This window comes from Terrapene carolina, unplaced genomic scaffold (genome assembly GCF_002925995.2).
Source record: "Terrapene carolina triunguis isolate 2854851 unplaced genomic scaffold, T_m_triunguis-2.0 Scaffold89, whole genome shotgun sequence".
In the NCBI taxonomy this organism is placed as follows: Eukaryota; Metazoa; Chordata; order Testudines; family Emydidae; genus Terrapene; species Terrapene triunguis.
In genome coordinates, this window is record NW_020664440.1 from 7206751 (window position 1) to 7225598 (window position 18848).

Consider the following 18848-nt stretch of genomic DNA (forward strand, 5'->3'; position numbering starts at 1 on the left):
ATGCCCCAAACAACCCAATGCTGGTACAAGTTTGCCAGGTCTCGGAGTGGCTGATGAGACCCTGTGCAGTGCCTGTGGTTTTCCAGCAGCGAGGTTGCAGGTGAGACTCAACACCAGAGATAGAAAATGTAGCTTCTATCTTCACTGCTTCTTTTCTTTCCCTTTTTGTGTGTGTGTGTCTTGTTTTATCTTCCAGGAAACGGAATCAGACTTGAACAATACGAGCTCCAGCTCATCCCAACTCACTTCTCCTTTCCCCAGAAAGGACAGGTATTACCATCTCAAAGACGGTCAAACAAGCCATTTTTCCTTACAAAACCTCTCTCCAGTTAAAGGGAAAGGAAACCTAGGATGTGGTTTAAACAAAAGCCTAAATTCCTACTTTACATTTGAAATGCAACAATGCTTTTTCCATCTTTTCTGTATCTTTAATAAAAGGTTTAAATGATTTTTAATGGTATTTTTGCTATGGTACTAAGCAGCCCTGAGGTCTCTATATATCAAACCCTGAACCTTGTTTAAAATGGTTTAATGCTGGACAGTGACAGGGTCATGTTAAAACTTTTGACCTTTTGGGCCAAATTAAATTAAAGCAACAGGTCACCCGGGAAGCCTGTAGCAGAGCCAGGAATCAAATCGGAATCGTCTGAGTTCCAGTCCAAGGCCCTCAAACCTTCCTTCTTCCCCAGTACGGTCTTCACTAGAAATACTGGGCACATTAATGACTGGGTGACTCCGGCGGCACACCTCACAAGGGTGTCACGGGTGCCAGCCACCATCCATGAAGTAAAACTTGCTCCCCTTCATGTTCCATTGCTACCATGCTCAGTTCATTCAGATGAATGCTGAAGATGAGCTTCCTTTCCATTCTGGCTGAAGATTTTGATTTATCAAACAGGTCCAGGCTCCAGCCACACCAGCCTTCTAGTGCAACAGAAGAAACTGCTTCCATCCCCTTCATATTTGCATGAGCCTGCTCTTTTACAGCTTTTTCCTTTTTTAAAAAAAAAAAAAAAAAAAAACTCAAACGGTTATAAAAAAATAGATCAGGCAAAGAGGAAAAAAAACCCTGCTTGGTTAGGACTTTGGTCAATGAGATGTGAGGCTGTGTCATTTATTGCAGATAGCTCGCTTATAAAAAATGACGCTGTCAATGTAAAATGAATAAAATAAGTCGGTATTTTCACAAGCTTTTCCCAATGGCTTTAGAATAAGGTCACCTTGATATTGTGGGAAAGAGCATGATTTCAGCCTCGCGCTACACAGATTGATACACTGTAGTGGCCATTTGTATGTTAAATGAGATTCAATCATTCAGAAAGCCTACCTTCCTTTGAGAAGGAACAGGGGTTTTTTTTTTCCGGATCCAGAAACACGATATGCGAAAGCTACGCATTAATCAGTTAATCTGTAATTTTTTCTGGCTCCCTACAATACACAAATCTATTCACATACGATCACATTCCACAAGGCAAAAGCGCACATTCGTGGAAAACTACACCAGAGGCTATATTTCACATTATAAAAAGACCAAATTAATGTTGAATTACTCCCTAGTGGTAGCATACCCACGCATCCAAAGTGAAGTCTTTGTCAAAATCTATCCTACGTGTACTAAGCGCCTATTGTTATTTAAAACGAATAAACACTACAGAAAATAGGAACACTGTTTTTTCCTCCTATTTCTGCTCATAAAAAAAATTTCCTGCAGAGAACTCGGTCTTTGTAAAGGGATCCTATTGTTAAATGGAGTTGCCTTTCGCACCTTAGTACTTGGAGAGCCAGGACTTCACATTGTGGCTACATTTATATTTGGTAGCAGTGTAATAAAACACAAACACTGAATAAAACATTAAGACATAGAAGGAGCTAAGTGGAACAAAGGGCTAAAGCATATTGTGCACTAACCATGTCTGACCCATGGAAATACAAAGGGCTCACAATTCTAATTAGTAAAATGCACAGTTATGACTTAGATCATTAGACAGAGCCTCCTGCTTGTCTGCTATTCTGTATTATCGGAGCTTGTTTTTAGCATTGCAGGGCCCTCTAGTGGAACTGAAAAGCTGCTGGCAAGTACACTTTGACTAAAGCACCTCCAGCTTGGAACGACGACCATCCACGTACATGAAAATGTCATGGGGAGAACCACAGCAGTAGGGTTCTTGCCGGAAAGCTGCATTGCTGGTGGCATGCATTGCATGGCTGCATTTTTTGGAATCTAAGGTGTTGTTCAAACAAACACACAGGGTGAAGTCCAGGCGCCAATGAAGTCAAATGAGAGTTTTGCCACTGACTTCAATGGGAGCAGGATTTCACCCATGAAGTTGGCTGTGAAAAGCTGTGGCTGCGCTGAACTGTTGTCTTGAGTCTGCAGCAAGAAAGCCTGAAACAAAAACGTGATCAAGAGAGGAGAACGTCCCTCACTGATCTTACTAGGAAGATAAATTTGAATTACAGTTTTAGTGACAATGACATTCCAAGTTCATAGGAACGAGAAGGAATCTCAGCAGAGCAAACACGGTTAGACATAGGCACTGAAACACAAATTGCAGTTTTGTGCCTAAGGAATGACTCTCTGTTTTTTGCCCTTCTGGTTACAAAGATTTCATTTGTTCTACAGGCTGCCACTATGCTCCCTAATCCACCCCAACAACATCCAGTCCCTGACACACACACACACACACACACACACACACACACACACACACACTTCACTCTTTCAGACTCTTACTGTGCTGCTACACTACTCTTGCCCCTGCTTCTGATCAGATTCCCAATACCATACCCCACTTTACTTATGTAATATTTCCCCACCACCACACACACACCCATTAACTCCTCACAGCAGTTAGGCTGTCAGCTGTAGTAGGCTGTTATCCTGTACTCGACTAACCACTAGACAGGGGGACAGTACATACTTTGCCAGTGTATTTCACTAGCTTTTGCCAGGCTGATGACTGTTTCTTCACCTTTGGTTTGTGGAACAGAAGAAGGGTTTGTTAAAGATCGGATTTTCCAGACATTCTCTTCTGGTGCTGCAGACAGACTTCCAGTCCATCAACGGTAGCTCTTCACTCCCTGCCCATACACATACAACATTTGCACACAGTGAATGACAGGAGATTTTCCCGGATGGCGGACGATGGACTTAATTTGATGGTCTCACTGCTAGGCGGAGCTAACATCTCCCAGGAAAGCACTGCAAGAAGGGGGGAAGCACGTTTGAAAAAGACACTTCTTTCCCTAAGCCCAGCAAGCAAGGAGGGAGAGCAGCAGCAGGGAGAGGCTTTGTTTTCGGTGTCAAATGCACTCCTGTATTATTCATTAAGATTGTTTTTATACAAACAGAGCCGGTACAGATATCTGTCTTCCCTATTCAAGCATCGCTTAAAGAATGCAAAGTAGAACACTGGTGGAATCCCGGAAAATGATCATCAATATGGGTGCAATCCTGCCCCGTCAGAGTTTGCAAATGAAAGCTGGCCCTTGCGTTCACTATAAATCACGGTTCCTTTATAAACCATACAGAGCAGGGCTCTGCTTTAAGGAGTCACTAGAGAAGGTTGCGGGCTTCAAAGCACGGATTTTTCCATTGCCCTCTGAGGGGATGTCACCAAGTGAGGAGGGATGGAACTGACAATATAGGAGGGTTTTCCTCCACATCATCATTCTGAGCCACTGCTTTCCACTCTTGAGCCCACTCCCCAACCTGCAGAGCCGTGCACGTCCCACGCTTCCATAGCCGAAGGGCCAGTGACGAGCAGCCATTATTGCCGTACTTAACCTGTACTAAACCCTATACGTTGTACCCTGTGTACTCAAGAGCAGACTCTTGAGAGGGAGTGAACTCCATCTAAGGCACAGAAGTCATTCTGACTGTAGGCGCTGACTCCATGGGTGCTCCGGGGCTGGAGCACCCATGAGGAAAAATTGGTGAGTGCTCTGCACCCACCGGCAGCTCCCCACCCTGCCACAGCTCACCTCTGCCTCCTCCCCGAGTGTGCCGCTGCATCCTGCTTCTCCCCCATTCCCTCCCAGCGCTTGCACCGCAAAACACCTGTTTCGCGCGCCAAGCCTGGGAGGAGGAGGAGGAGGAATGCAGCGCGCTTGGGGGAGGAGGCAGGGCCAGGGCGGGGATTTGGGGAGGGGTCCAATAGGGGCAGGGAAGGGCGGAGTTAGGGCGGGGACTTTGGGGCAGGAGTGGAGTCGGGGCAGGGGCGGGGCCAGGGGCGCAAGCACCCACTGGCGCAGAAAAAAGTTGATGCCTGTGATTCTGACCATCCCTTTGTGTGGTGGCAAGGACCAGGAGGCCCCAAGCACCCCAGTAGGTCATTGACCAGGGATCCAGCAAGGCACCAACTTATCTCTACCAACCACTGCCTTCCCCTGTGTTGTATTGCATCTATGCAGTGGTAGCGAGGCATCAAGGCTACCAGTCAAGTTCTTGTTTAAAATCACGAAGAGCTGAGCAAATTCAAACCCAATATTGGAGCTGGGGCAAAGCAGCAAGATTCAGTCAGATTTTCACCCTGTTCTAAATAGCAAGGATTTGGTTTGGTGTATTATAAAAATAGGGCCCTTTGCAAAATTTGGATCCAGATTCAAAGTCACACGTCCCCCTTGCCCAGATCTGTGGGTCTGATCCTGATCCATCTCTAGACAAAACCTCCTTCACGTTCTGTAACCAAACCAGTATCCAGTCACCTGTCATTCCAAAAATCCAATTTTTGGGGGGTGGGAGTAGGTGTGCAGGGGGAGAAAGAGATGGAAGCAGGACCACAGCCCTTCCCCCTTTTATGGGGCGGGTACATGGACATAGCTGACAAGTTAGAATGAGGTGTCTGAAAATGGGCCATCTTGATTATCACAACAAAAAAGTTTTTTGTTTTTTTTCCCTCCTGCTGATAATCGCTCATCTTAATTAATTAGCCTCTTGGAGTTGGTATGGCTACTTCCACCTTTTCATGTTCTCTGTACGTATATATCTCTCCTTACTAGATGTTCCATTCTATGCATCCGAAGAAGTGGGCTGTAGCCCACGCAAGCTTAAGCGCAAATAAATTTGTTCGTCTCTAAGGTGCCACAAGTACTCCTGTTCTTTTTGCGGATACAGACTAACCCGGCTGCTACTCTGAAACCACCTAAAAAGTATGTAGTTCAGAGATGGTCTAGGTCCACTGGGTCCTCTTCTTGACAAATCCGTGTTGGCTATTCCTTAGAACCCTATTATCCTCTAGGTGCTTACAAATTGATTATTGCAACAAAATTACAAAACAGCTTTGCAGAAGCAGCAGTGGCAGATAGCCCTGCTCCTAACAAGTGGCTCAAACTATGAACCCTTCTCTCTGGCATTCACAACCCAATAGATTCTAAATTGGTATTAAATACATGCATTTGGCTGGGTAAGAACAAGCCAAGTATTATTTAGTCACAGTATCCAACCACTTGCAAGCAGACCCAGGTTGGGAGCATTTCAGGTAGCTATCGTAGCAAAGGAATAAGGCATAGCGTGAAGAAAGCCAAAGCTACTCAGTTGGCTTGTGACAGAGGCAGCACACCCATAAAAATAAAGAAATAATTGCCCTGCAAATCTTGCCTATAAGTTGTCTGTGACCTGAGAAAGTATTTATTCCACACATTCTAACTTGTCATCTATGACTGCTAAACAAAGACGGAAACGATACCTTTGTTATACTAAAAGTGGCCCCACCCCATTCCAGCACAGTATAGGAATGATATTTCTTCCTGTTCAGTGCTTATTTACCACTGTTTTAAAGCATGTTTTCGAAATGTACGTCAAACAGCTTACACTATTTTAAATTACAAATGAGCCCAAACCTCTACGTTGGGCTCAAGATCAGGATCTCAGATCTCTAGTTTTAATGCATTGTATCTTGACGGTCTGTTCTGTGTTGCCACCTTCCAGTAGTGAAGGATGTTTTGCAAAACAAAGGGAGACTGAGCAGTGGGGCCGTACAGAAGGAGGGTGCAAAGATTAAGCCTTGACTTTTCTATTCTTTATATTACTGTAGAGCCTAGATCCTTTTTCTCAGACAAGATGTTTCAGGGCACCTCCACTTTGACAGCATTCTGCTGATTGCTGGCTTCTTACGGACAGAGTCACTCCTGCACGCTGTGTATTGGAGAGACAGCTGTCGAACTTCGTACTCTTTATGGCCCAGGCCAACACCAGTGAGGTCAATGGGAGTCTTTCCTTGCATCAGGGTCTTAAAAGAGAAAAAAAACTATCAGGGTTTTCCAGCTTGAATCCTACCAGCCCCTGGCATTAGGGGTTAATCAACTTCCTCAGTAATACTGGTATTTGGATCTACGTTTTCACAAGTGATCAATGCTTTGGGGACTTGAGACACCTTAAGGGGCCTGATTTTCAGGGGTGGATGCTCAGGCCCTTTTAAGGTGTTTCAAACTGGGCACCCAAAACCACTAGTCTCTTTTGAAAAGCTAGGCCCTAGGGGATACGATGAACACGCTGTATTGCTACCCGTTCAGTGGGTATAAGCATTTCTCAGAACGTGTGCAACCTCTCCTTCTGGAGGCTACCAAGACCAAGCTCTGTCCACTCCTGTTAAAGTGAAATTACACCTCTACCTCGATAGAACGCTGTCCTCGGGAGCCAAAAAATCCTACCGTGTTATAGGTGAAACCGTGTTATATCGAACTTGCTTTGATCCGCCGGAGCCCACAGCCCCGCCCCCCCGGAGCACTGCTTTACCGCGTTACAATCGAATTTGTGTTATATCGGGGTAGAGGTGTATTGTTAAAGGGATACTGTGAACATTACTACCTACTGGCAAAAGGTTCCTCTTACACTATCACTTTTAAAAAACACTGGTGCTGTTTTGGGGCTGGAGGGAGAAGGTACAAACTCCTCAGAAGTTGCTGAAACTAAAGAACAGCTCTTTGGGAGCAGAATGTCGGGAAGGAAGGTCTAATCTGTGAGTCTCTTATCGTCGATCATTCCTGGTATACAGTGAACTTGAACACAGAACACTGACGGAGTTCAGTTAGTAAGCAAAACAGTGCCGTTTTAACTTTGGCTCAGATTTCCATTGTAATGTCACTCTAGTGAGACATATTTCTTATCTCCCCATGTCAACGACACACTGCAGCTGTTTGACTAAGGGAGGAAGGAAGATTTCTGCATTGAGATGAAAGCTTGAATTTGTTCTTATGCCCTTTGAGTGCCTCCAGGGTTAACACTTTCTCCCAGCCACTTTGAAAGCAACCTATTGACAGCAGATGTTTTCCTAGATCTCCACCCAAGAATTGGGTCATTAATTCTGTACTAAGAGATAAGTTTAATCGCTTAAATATACAGCTTTATATAAAACAAAGGTCAAATTCCAGTTGAAAGGGAGCTCTGCCTGAGTACGCACCACAGATTTTGGCCTAATTTATCATAAGAAGCAAAAGTTTAAGAGTCTCTTAGTTGTATGCATCTTGGACCTACCCAAGAGTGATCCACTAAAGCAGATTTATGTAATTTTCAAGTAGGTTGTTTATACTCTACAATAGCTGCTTGATACGGAGAGAAAATTTTTTTGTCAACTCAAAATATGCAATTAAGTATTCTGACATGTAAAGTGAAAAGAATACCATCATTTGTACTGTTTCATAAACACCCATCATGCATACACATAATAGATGTTCTCTTCCTGTCACAGGTATTTCCCTTGGGATTGTATGTAAAGTGCAGTTTAAAAGGCATGAAAAAAAACTAATTTTTACAAGGCTGTGATTGAATTCTTGGTTGAATGACAACATCTATAGAAGCGTGTTTTCCGACTGCTAATTTTGTTGCATTCAAGAAAGAAAATTCAACTGTGGTGTCGGATCAGGAACCCGCTGCTCAGAAATGACCGTTTTCAGGAAAGGCCACACTCAATTGTCTGCATCCAATCCTCCCTCGGTCAACGTGCAATTGTCTGTAACCAATCTTTCCCCTGTAATGGGTGACTCGAGTCAGAGGAGGAAAAGGGCTATCTGGGAGACAAGGGTAGCACTAGATCATCCTCTGGTGTACAATTGACTGGAGTAGTGCTGAAACTTTTTAGCCATGTGCAGAACGTTTTACAGTGTATCTTACCTAATTAGAATGTCATCTATCAGTTGGTGCAAGCAGCAGCAACCAAGCTCTTCCAGCACATGTACTACCAAGCTATCACTTCCGTTTCAGATCAGATTTACATCAAACTATACATATTAGGCCACAGCCTCAGCTAGTATAAATCAGTTCATTCCTACTGACGTGACTGGAGCTATGTCAGTTTTCCCCAGCAAATATCTGTCCTAAAATAACTAATGTTTACTGTTTCTTTGCTGTTTAATTTCCCATAAATCCTACTACTCAAGGCATCAAAGTGAGCCCGAGACCTTTTCTGTGCAACAGAAAGGTTAAATTGCAATAGCTCATGAATCAATCAGTGCGCTCAATGTTTTCAAGTTGCAAAAGCAGTGCCAGGTAACACATAGCAGCCTGATAAAGATGATTCACAATGTTGGAGAACCCCAAGTGATAACTGGGTGGCGGCTGAATGTTAGTTATTTATAGTACAAATCCAAGTTAGTGCTTTCTGCAACTCTTCAAGATGCAACAATGCTGATTAGCATGAGCATGTAGACAAATACAGCAGCTGTATGGAGTTCATATAGGACCCTGGTTGCTGGAACTTTTTTTTAAATAGAGAAGGGGTTTTGGCAAGACCACAGGGATCCTTTAGCTTCCACCTGGACAAGTCACGGGAGGAGGCTAGGAAGAACATCAACGTGTTGTTTCACCTGAAAGATGGAACCTCTAACAAATGAAGCTCCGCTTTCTGGTACGGAACAGCAGAGTTAGTTAGGGTGACCAGATGTCCCGATTTTATAGGGACAGTCCCAATATTTGGGGCTTTTTCTTATATAGGCTCCTATTACCCCCCACTCTCTGTCCTGATTTTCACACTTGCTGTCTGGTCACCCTAGAGTTAGCACTGGGAATGAGCCCAAGTTTGGGCATCAGACTTGAGGTTCTCATCTAGAGAGAGAAGAGTGCTACCATCTGACATTGCAAGAAAACAACTTCCTCTTCGGATTCAATCATACCTTTTCACTGTTTGCCTCAATATCCATGCTAGGGAAATGGATAATATCCAGTAAGGATTCATTTAACAAGAAGGGTATGGGTAATTTAATGGAAGGACTGACTCAGGTAGCACTACGGGCCTGATCCAATGGGAATCTTTCCATTGATAAGGGCCTACATTAACAGGAGGAAGTTAAAGCTATACTTCAGAACAGAAACAATATGAATAACTCTTTAAGATTTAAAAAAGAAAAGGAAAATGATAAGAACAAGTCCCAAAAATCTTAGCCGCTGTGAAGTTGCTCCAAAACTGCCTTGTGAACGGCACTACATAAAATTACAACAACTCTTTTTTGCTGTTATTTTAACCTTTCGCACTGATTATAACACATTGTCAACAGCTTCATCAATTATCCATGGCTAAAAAGTGGACTCTAACATTCTGCAAGTGTTATTAATTGGTCTCAGTGGCATGTAATGAGTTTAAAAGCTCCTACCTGTGTGCCCTCGGGGATGGTGGCTAGAGGCGGACAACAATTTACAGCACACCATTAACACATAGACCAGAAAGAGCCAGTGAGATAGAAGCATTGATTTGGCACAGAATCTCATCCTGTAGGCAGAAAAGAAAGCAGCTAAGTGAAAGAACAATATAACTAGGAACAGTGTAAAAATGCTGCTGGGAAGAGGAAAGCTGAAAAGACGCTGACGAGTGACTGAAATGGTTTATTACCAGGTAATTCTAACAAAAATCAAATTCACACTTGGGTTGGGATCAATTCCTTGCCAAGCGTGTTTCGTAATTAGAAGCGCTGCAGTGGTGATTGACACACCCATGCATGTTCTTATGTGACTTCATTAGGGTCTGTGAATCTGAGGTTTAAAAGTAAGAACCTTGCACGTTCACCTACTCAAAGCAACATTCAAGTTAAATATAGACAGACTGAATGTCACTTTGAGCAGGTGAGGGTCTTAAACTGGACCCAGCTCAGATTCAGAAACAGAACAGGAAAATCCCTCTACTAATTTTCAGGACAGATTTTCAAAACAAAGCTCAGCTCCTATTTAGGCACCTAAGTGAAGTCGCTGGGTTTTTACAATGGCTCAACATACAACAGCTCCCACTGAGAATAATGGGGGCTGCTGGGGGCTGAGCCCGGGTGGAAATCTGGCTGCAATCTGCTTTGCGAGCATTGCCTACCACATCAAGGTGTTGGGGGAACTGCTCCTCTCAGCACTGCTGCAATATAAAGGGCAGATTCCCGTATTCTCATTCATGCTGAGTAGCAAGTCATTCCACAGCTCATTCCATGGAAATCAATGGGACTATTCGAGGAGTAAGAAACATTACCATGTAAGGGTGGCAGAATCAGGCCCAGTGGAAGGCAGCGTTAGAGCTCAGGTCTTCCCGGCTTTCATTGCTCTGCCATGGCTTCCACAGTAGCATTCATCATGTGGAAAGGTAATGTGATCATTTTCTTAAATTGAATTATGATGATGTATTATTTATACAAAGTACCCAAGAGTGCGCTTTGCACTTGTACCCTTCGATTCCATCTTTTCAGCAAATGCTGTATGCGAGAATGTCTCAAACTAATTAAAAATAGTTTATGGATGTGCATAAATTGAACTAAATGCTGTTTTCATAGCTGCGACTCCTGATCTGCAGTTAACCAGCATGCTGGGATTTGGAAAAGTCTACCTTGAGCATTCTTATTGATACCAAAACACCACTCTCAAAAAATGAACAAAACAAAACTATATGGTACACCTCTACCCCGATAGAACGCTGTCCTCGGGAGCCAAAAAATCTTACTGTGTTATAGGTGAAACCGCGTTATATCAAACTTGCTTTGATCCGCCGGAGTGCGCAGCACCCCCCCCCCGCAGCCCTGCTTTACCGCGTTATATCCGAAGTCATGTTATATCGGGGTAGAGGTGTACTTTTTTTTTTTTGGCAGATTTCAGTTCAGCTTTCCTGATGCAATTGCAAGGGCGCTTGCTTGTTTGATTACAAAGTACCTCAAACGGTTAGGCTAATCAGATCGTGCAAGTGGGTGAACATTCTGAACGTTTACAAAAAAATATAAAGAGGAGACCTCACAAAATGCTCACCTCTACCGTAACGGCTCCAGGAAGCATTTCCATTTGATTTTAAACATTTAAAAGACATGCACACCATCAAAAACCAGATCTCATGTTTTCTCATTTAGAACGGCTTGCCTCTTTTTCCTTTCCTGCATTATAAAGTGCTTTCCTTCTCCGCTTGTTCATTAGTGGCAATATTGGTACTGCCCAAACAGCTCACAGGAGCACTTTGTAATATCACAAACTATCAGGCTAAGAGCCTGTTGTAAATATATTTTAGCAACACCCATTATCTTATGATTGAGGAAAAAAATACATTGGTGAAGAAAACAGCCACATGGGTGCATGTTCAGGGGTCCTTGCAGCGTCTTTGTTGTACGGTGACTATTTAAAAAGTAAATGGTGGCTATTGATTTAAGAAAATGATGTGGTACTTAAAGCAGCCAGACAAGATTTTAAAATCTTCTTGAAAGGAAAGGAGATGTCTGCCTATCATAAGCAACTACCTGCCTCTAGAAGCCAGCGTGTGGTTACCCTGTGCAAACAAAACTGTAAAGGGGGAAACCACAAAGGGTCTGAATCCCATTTACACTGCTACAATGGTGTAAAGGAGGATCAGACATGCAAAATGGAGGCTCACAGTGGGCCATGCACTGGAACTACTCCACAGGTGGAACTCATTCAGGACTGGGCCAGCTGTGAACTTGGAGGAGCTCCATTTCAGCAGATCAGTCTGGGCTTGAGTCACCTCTCACTTAAACCAGTCCGAATCCAGCAACTCCATTAAATCTGTTGTAAGGGAGATTAGCAATGGTTTCGGCTAGGGCCTGATCCTGGTTGAAGTCTATGGCAATCAGGAAAAAACAAAACAAAACAAAAAAAAACCCTCAACCACCAACCTACCCAGCTAGGCTTTGGAATCCGCTTGCCTCTGCCAAGATGACTATGGGCCAGATCCTTCTCTCATTTATCCCCATAGTCTTCGAAGGGGAATCACGGCCTAACCGAGAGCAGAATTTCACCTTAATACTTCCCTTGCGTCACATGCCCCTGAATGCACGATCTGGAGCCCATGATTAACACAGAGTTTAGTAATGCACACAAAAAAAATACAGCTTGAATATATGCTGTTATTCTTGGCATCAACATCACTCAATTGTTCTGAGCATAAATGTTGGAAACAGACCAAACTATCTGCCGCGAACCCAATTCAGACCCCAGTTTCCCTGGTGTAAATCTGAAGGAACACTCCTGAAGCCAGTGGTGTTCCTTCAGATACACAGCAGTGGAATTGAAAGCAGAGTTAGACCCTTAGAATTGAAACATTTGGAGCCTGATTTTCAGAACTGCTGGGCCCCCACAACTCCAGGCGAAGTTAAGGGGAGCCTCCAACATCTGAAAATCAGGCACAAGGAGGCAGATTTTGGAAAATTTTTAATACCTCATTTGGACAGCTAAATAATGTTCAAAAGTGCTCTGGGTCCGGCAGCTGCCATTGTTCTCACTGAGGGAGGAGGCCGATTCTCCATTGTTCTCAATAGAAGCTGATGGGTGATGAGCACTTTTGAAAACCTAGCCCTTATTTAGGTGCTTAAATGGAAGTTGAGCTCTTTTAAAAATCTGGCTCCAATTAGGAGTGCTGGACTCTGCTGAAAATCTGGCCCCAGCAACCTGCCACGTTTTCGGCAGTGCAGGGAGGAGCAGTTTGCTTCCCATGGTGCCATGCAATTACCCTCTAAAAAAGGCAACAGTTCTTAAATGTACTGATCTAGAGAGAGGAGCCTGGGCTGTAGGTGTGAATATGGAACCCCCTGCAAAGGTCAGAGGAGTGAATCCAGGATTTCAGTTCACGGCCCTCTCGACCAATATTAGACAAACTCATTCACTAAGGCCTGGCCTACACATAGTTTTTGTACCAATATAACTATTTTCTTTAGGGAGTTGGTTTTTTACTAAGGCTAGGTCTACACTACAGCGGGGTTCCGACCTAAGATACGCAACTTCAGCTACGTGAATACCGTAGCTGAAGTTGCGTATTTTAGGTCGGCTTACCTGGCGGTGAGGACGGGGGAAAGCCGACCGCTGCCGCGCTGCCGCCGACTCCGCTGCCGCCTCTTGTCGAGGTGGATTTCCGGAGTCGACGGCAGAGCGATCAGGGATCGATTTTACCGCGTCCTCACGAGACGCGGTAAGTCGATCCCCGATAAACCGATTGCTACCCGCCGGATCGGCGGGTAGTGAAGACGTAGCCTAATATAGTTGTACTGGTACTATGGATGCAATTATACTGGTATAAAAGACACCTTATACCAGTATAGCTTATTCCAATTATCATTTAGAAACAGCTGTACCAATAGAAAGCACCTTTAGACTGGTATAAATGCATTGACACTGGGGGTGTTGTACCAATTTAACTATACCTGTGTAGTTAAAGCACTACAACCTTTGCATGAAGAAGAAAATGACTCAGGTGTTGTCTACAACTCACTAGCGTAAAGATAGCAATTTTTTTCTTTTAAAAGAAAAAAAACTGAAGTTAGATGGACACTGTGTAATAGGAGGTGAGCATTTCACCACATTTAGCAGCAGGTGATGTCAGCGGGATAACTTTCTCAAAAATGTTACATTTGCATACATTCATTCGCCTGTTCCCTCGGACAGATTTAAATGGGCATTACTGCTAACCAGAACGGCAAATCTTCACTGCCAATTCTAAAGATAAAAAGTTGTCTTACCTTGGGGACTTTGCAAGAATTTTGTTCCAGTCAAACACAATTATTTCAGTGCGATTTTCACAGTTATTCCAAATTCCCATTTGCAGCTACAAACAAGCATTTCTGCATTTCAGAAATTTTCCTTCACTCTGGGGACCTGCAGAGGAAACCAGATTAGACAGCAATTAGAGTTTGGAATGGTGATGTTTAATAGATTTCTGTCAACAAAATCATTGCTTTACAGTGCCATCTACAGTGCAATGAGTGTCAAAAGGCAGCAAAGTATTGGAGAGCTAGTTAAACTGTTTTCAAGTATACAGAGAAAACATCACCAGGCAGTTTTGAAAGATCATTGGATTAACTCTATGCAGAGATCATTCCATTCAAAAATAATAAATGCGGTGAATACAGTATTTGATCATATACATAGTGACTTATAACCATAAGGCTGCCCAGCCACCAAGCAAGTTCTAGGGATTGGGAATGGCTCCACACCCCACTGGGACCTAGGAATGGCATTATGATCCCATGATCACCTGAAGCATTGTCTGCTTCCTGTCCTGCCAATAAGGTTTGGATCAGGCCCTTTGACTTCAGTCTCTTATTCCATCAGGTAAACACGAAGGGGCAGATTCGCCGTCCCACCTAAGCATTGCAGAAAGCCATTTGTTCTCTCCCTGTTCCTCAGCCACCTGGCCCCAGTGCAAGATAGAGCTGCTCCATGCAGCTGTAACTTATATGCAGGTGTAACAAAGCTCCATTCTGCTGGGCCACCTCCCCACCCACCCATTGTCATGCCCGCTCCTCCCACTTACGACGTGGGTGGGGCCAGTGCAGGATGCAGAGAAGACTTCCCCAGCACAGGGGGAATTCTCCCCGGGCTATGGGAGCCCCACACGTTCAGATGCATTTCAGGAATTACTCAAACCTCTGGTGCCTGCAGAATTGGGCTGGAAATCTCATTAAAAAGGCTTTCTTGGAAAATTTCCTGGTGCGTTTGGTGGCCAGTTGAAACAGAAATACCATAAGAACTACAGTATTTCCACATCTGGCCAAATCCCGGCTGTTCAGAGACAGCATCACACATCCACACCCCCACCCCAGTTCAGTTTCAGGGTGGGGCATGGTAGGAGATGGGTGGGGAGTAAGCACCCCCCATTTACTGAAACCAAGTTGCAATTATGACAACCTGGCACATTCCCAGTTTGAATTAACTGCAACATTGGTAGCGTCACCCTGGATCTAAAGAACAGAGGTTCCGCAGGATCGCATATGGCTGCATTTTGACAATGGATCACATTATTCGCCGGGTCTGCTATTGGGACTAGTCGCTGACTCGTCACCAGATCTCGTGCTGATAATTGTCTGTTTTTCCAGAAGCTGCAGTTTCAAGAAATTGTTCTGCAGAGAAACTCTAATAGCTTTATTGACATGTGTTCCATAAAATAATGAGCTGAAAATTTCATCTCATAAAAATTCAAGTCCCTTTGCTTTTATTGTTTAGATTTGTTCTCTCTCCTACCCCGGGCTCAACTTGACCTTCCACTATCAGAAATGTGACACTGTGTGTAATTTGTCAGTGCCCATAATAATGTGCTCTTTGCCTACTGAGTGATCAAAATGACCTTTCCTTATTTTCTACCACCACTTTTCTTATTTTGCTACGCAATGGGAACAATTAGGAATTTGCTTTTAAGAAATACAAAATTACACCCTTCCTTTGGAGGGCATAGCATCTCTGGGGTCATTAAAGCATGTTAGCAGGTGCCTTTCAGTGGCTGATGCTCAGAGCAGGAAAGCCCATGGTTTGCAATGCTTATCCTTTGCTGTTCAGTTTGCAGTCAGAAAAAACAGAGAAATCGTTGGACTTAAAGTAATATCAGGATAACAAGCTACAAATTAATCACTTTCTTCCTCTCCCTTGTTTGACCAGCATGGAGAGTATTAGCATGTGCCTGCATCCATACAATGCAGTAACTCTATTCAAAAAAAGATTTTAGTAGAGTGGCATCTGAAGACAAAGATCTATTGTCTTTATTAATAATTTCTTCTATAAATACAAGTGAAGAAAAAATAAACTTATCTCAAAGTTTTATTTAAAAAGAAATTCAGGGATTTTTTTTTTAAATACGAGAGAGAATGACTGACGTGTTTTGTGTCCAATACATGTTTGTCCATTTCAAATTAGACAGATATATTTTTACATTGCCCTTTCAGAAACCAATACAACACAATACTACTTAGTTTTTAGGTCATACCTGTTTCCTACTCAAATTTACTATCTTTATTTTATAATATCCTGAAGGTTTGTCTAGAAGCAAATATAAATGTTATTGCTCTGTGTTTACTTTACTGATTAAAGAAAAACAAAGTATGGGTTATTCCAATTTGCAGTCACTAGATAGAGAAAGACCGATGACACTGCCACTAGCATAATTCAAGGCTTCCCCATGCTATCTGGATGCAAAACTTCTTGAAAGAATGGGGTTGTTTGTGGGGAAGGGATTGCCACAATCCAATCATGGGGCTGAGACTAGCTGCTTCATGTCAATAAGAGAAAGAATAGGGGAAAAAAAATCTCACCTGATTAGGTTAAAAGAAATTCCAAGATTTTAGTCCCGAAACTGGGTTTTGTGCCTGTGTTCCATATAAGTAATGTTCCCCTGGGCAGATTTTAATGCTGGTTCTTGCATCACCCAGCGGGTGTGGCAATACTTTCAGCAGCAGAACAATTACTTGTTTACAGATTGCACAAACAATACAATCACTCCTGACCTTCCGAGTGAAGATCTCTCCTGGGGAAGTCTGGATTTCTCATGCAGCCAGTCCCCAGAGCCAGGGGCAGGTAACGATACTCTCATTGGTCAGTTACAGGCTCCGAGCCTGATCCTGGAAGGTAGCAAGCTGCTTAACGGCAACTGGCCTCTATGGGCCAGACCCTTTACTTCACTGGAGATGTGCTTCGCAATAACTGGCCCATGAGCATTGTGGGGGTTCAATACTAGTAGGTGGCACTCTGCAATTTGCAGGATTGGCCCCATAATAACAGGGACCCTGATACTGCAAACCCTTACTTATGCAAGTAACTCTGAAGGGCTCTTTAGGGACCCCAATTCTGCCATCCCTGGGCACCCTTTCAATGGGGTTTTCAGACGCATAAGTAATGCAAGATTATGCCCTTATTCATTAACCCAATTTCAAAACCTAACTTAATATGGAAACCGTAAAGCTCTCTCATGTTACATGGAAAATGAGAAGTCCATTTAATCTCTGTCTCCTCATGCTCTATAATAGTACTACAGACCCCAATGACACCTCACTGTCCTAAACAACATGGTACAAGACAAAAGGTGTTCAACAATTCATTCTTTTTTAGCCTACCCAGTAAAATCAAGGTGATTTGTTGTTCTCTGTACAGAATAAGTATTCCATCCATCAATTAACTAAATCAAGAATTCTGCAAGCAACCTTTTTTCTTAGATGCATATTGACAGCAATTTAAATATTGTTTCACAGAACTTAAGGTTTTTACTTCCATGTATGTTATTGTCATGTTAATAAATACTTAAATAAGAACACAAGAAAGGCCATACCGGGTCAGACCTAAGGTCCACCTAGCCCAGTATCCTGTCTTCTGACCATGGCCAATGCCAGATGCTTCAGAGGGAATGAACAGAACAGGGCAATCATCAAGTGATCCATCCCCTGTTGCCCATTCCCAGCATTTGGCAGTCAGAGGCTTAGGGACACCAGAGCATGGGTTTGTATCCTTTACCATCTTGGCTAATAGCCTTTGATGGACCTATCCTCCATGAACTTATCTAATTCTTATATTAAGCTTCCATTTACAATGACATTGAAACAGATTATGCAACCATTATTCATGTTGGTGAGCACTTACTTACATGAGTAGTTCCACTGAAGTCAATGGGACTGTTCACATGAGCAAAAGCTTACCAGCATGAGCAAAGGCTGAATAAGATAGGCTTTTGTGGGTAGGGTGCTACTCTAGGACTTGGAAGATGGGTCAAGTCCCGGCTCCACTACAGACTCTGGCAAGTCACTTAGCCTCTCTGTGCCTCAATTCCCTAACTGCAAAACACCGCCCTACTTCACGGTGGGAGGTTGTATGGAGAAATACATTCAAAGATTGTGAGGTGCTCAGAAACTAATGGTGATGGGGGGCAGATAACTAAACAAACATATATAATATTTTATAGTGGGCTTTTTTTCCTGCCAATAGTTGCATGTTATAAAATATCTTTTTATAGCTAGTTTTAACATCTGTGAAGAGGTTATTACCAGTGCATTTTATAACATCCTTTATAATGAGCTATTAAAAGAATATAAGCATGTCCAAGAATTTATAAATAGGACCTTAATTTGAAATGTACCCAATATGTCCTCAATTTAAAAAAAAGGGGGCGGGGGGAAGAAGAGAGAGAGAGAGAGAGAGACAGATGGCCCATCTCTTAAGAGGCTCTTCTTATGTAAAATAATTTGCGTAAATGAAATAAATTCACATGCCATATATTGTACAAGGAGATTTGTCAGCATGAAAGCTGAGAAATTCCTTAAAAGCTACTGAAGGTCTTTATTTAACCATTTGGAACCATTACATTTTAGTTTATGAAGCGGGGGGGGGGGGGGGGGGATCAACAAAAAAAACACAAAAATTTTGGTGGGGGGGGGGGGGGGAATTAAGATCCACATTTTACTGACCACACATTTCAAAACCATCGCTAAGGTTTGATTGGAAAACATCTGACATGACATTAAAAGAAGTGCTAAAATAAAATGTCCAAATTGTCCTAAAGAGAGCCCACCCATTTCTAGACCTAAACAAATGTGACCAGTAGTGGATATTTAGCTATTAATCTCCAAAGGCCTAATTATCTTTACTGGAGAAAAGTGTGTGTGTGTGTGTGTGTGTGTGTGTGTGTGTGTGTGTGTGTGTG

At 43.1% G+C, this 18848-nt stretch overlaps 1 protein-coding gene across 1 annotated transcript in view; it reads right to left on the reverse strand.

The window, feature by feature from the left end:
* Positions 1 to 18848, reverse strand: part of TAFA4 (TAFA chemokine like family member 4) — a 110337-nt gene that overhangs the window by 59575 nt on the left and 31914 nt on the right. Inside the window, exons 2-3 of the mRNA XM_026650383.1 lie at positions 13912 to 14047; positions 9586 to 9701 (exon numbers count right to left, since the gene is read on the reverse strand). Of these exons, the coding sequence (XP_026506168.1) occupies positions 9586 to 9701; positions 13912 to 13991 (196 nt within the window). The 5' untranslated portion in view covers positions 13992 to 14047. The remainder of the gene's footprint in view (positions 1 to 9585; positions 9702 to 13911; positions 14048 to 18848) is intronic.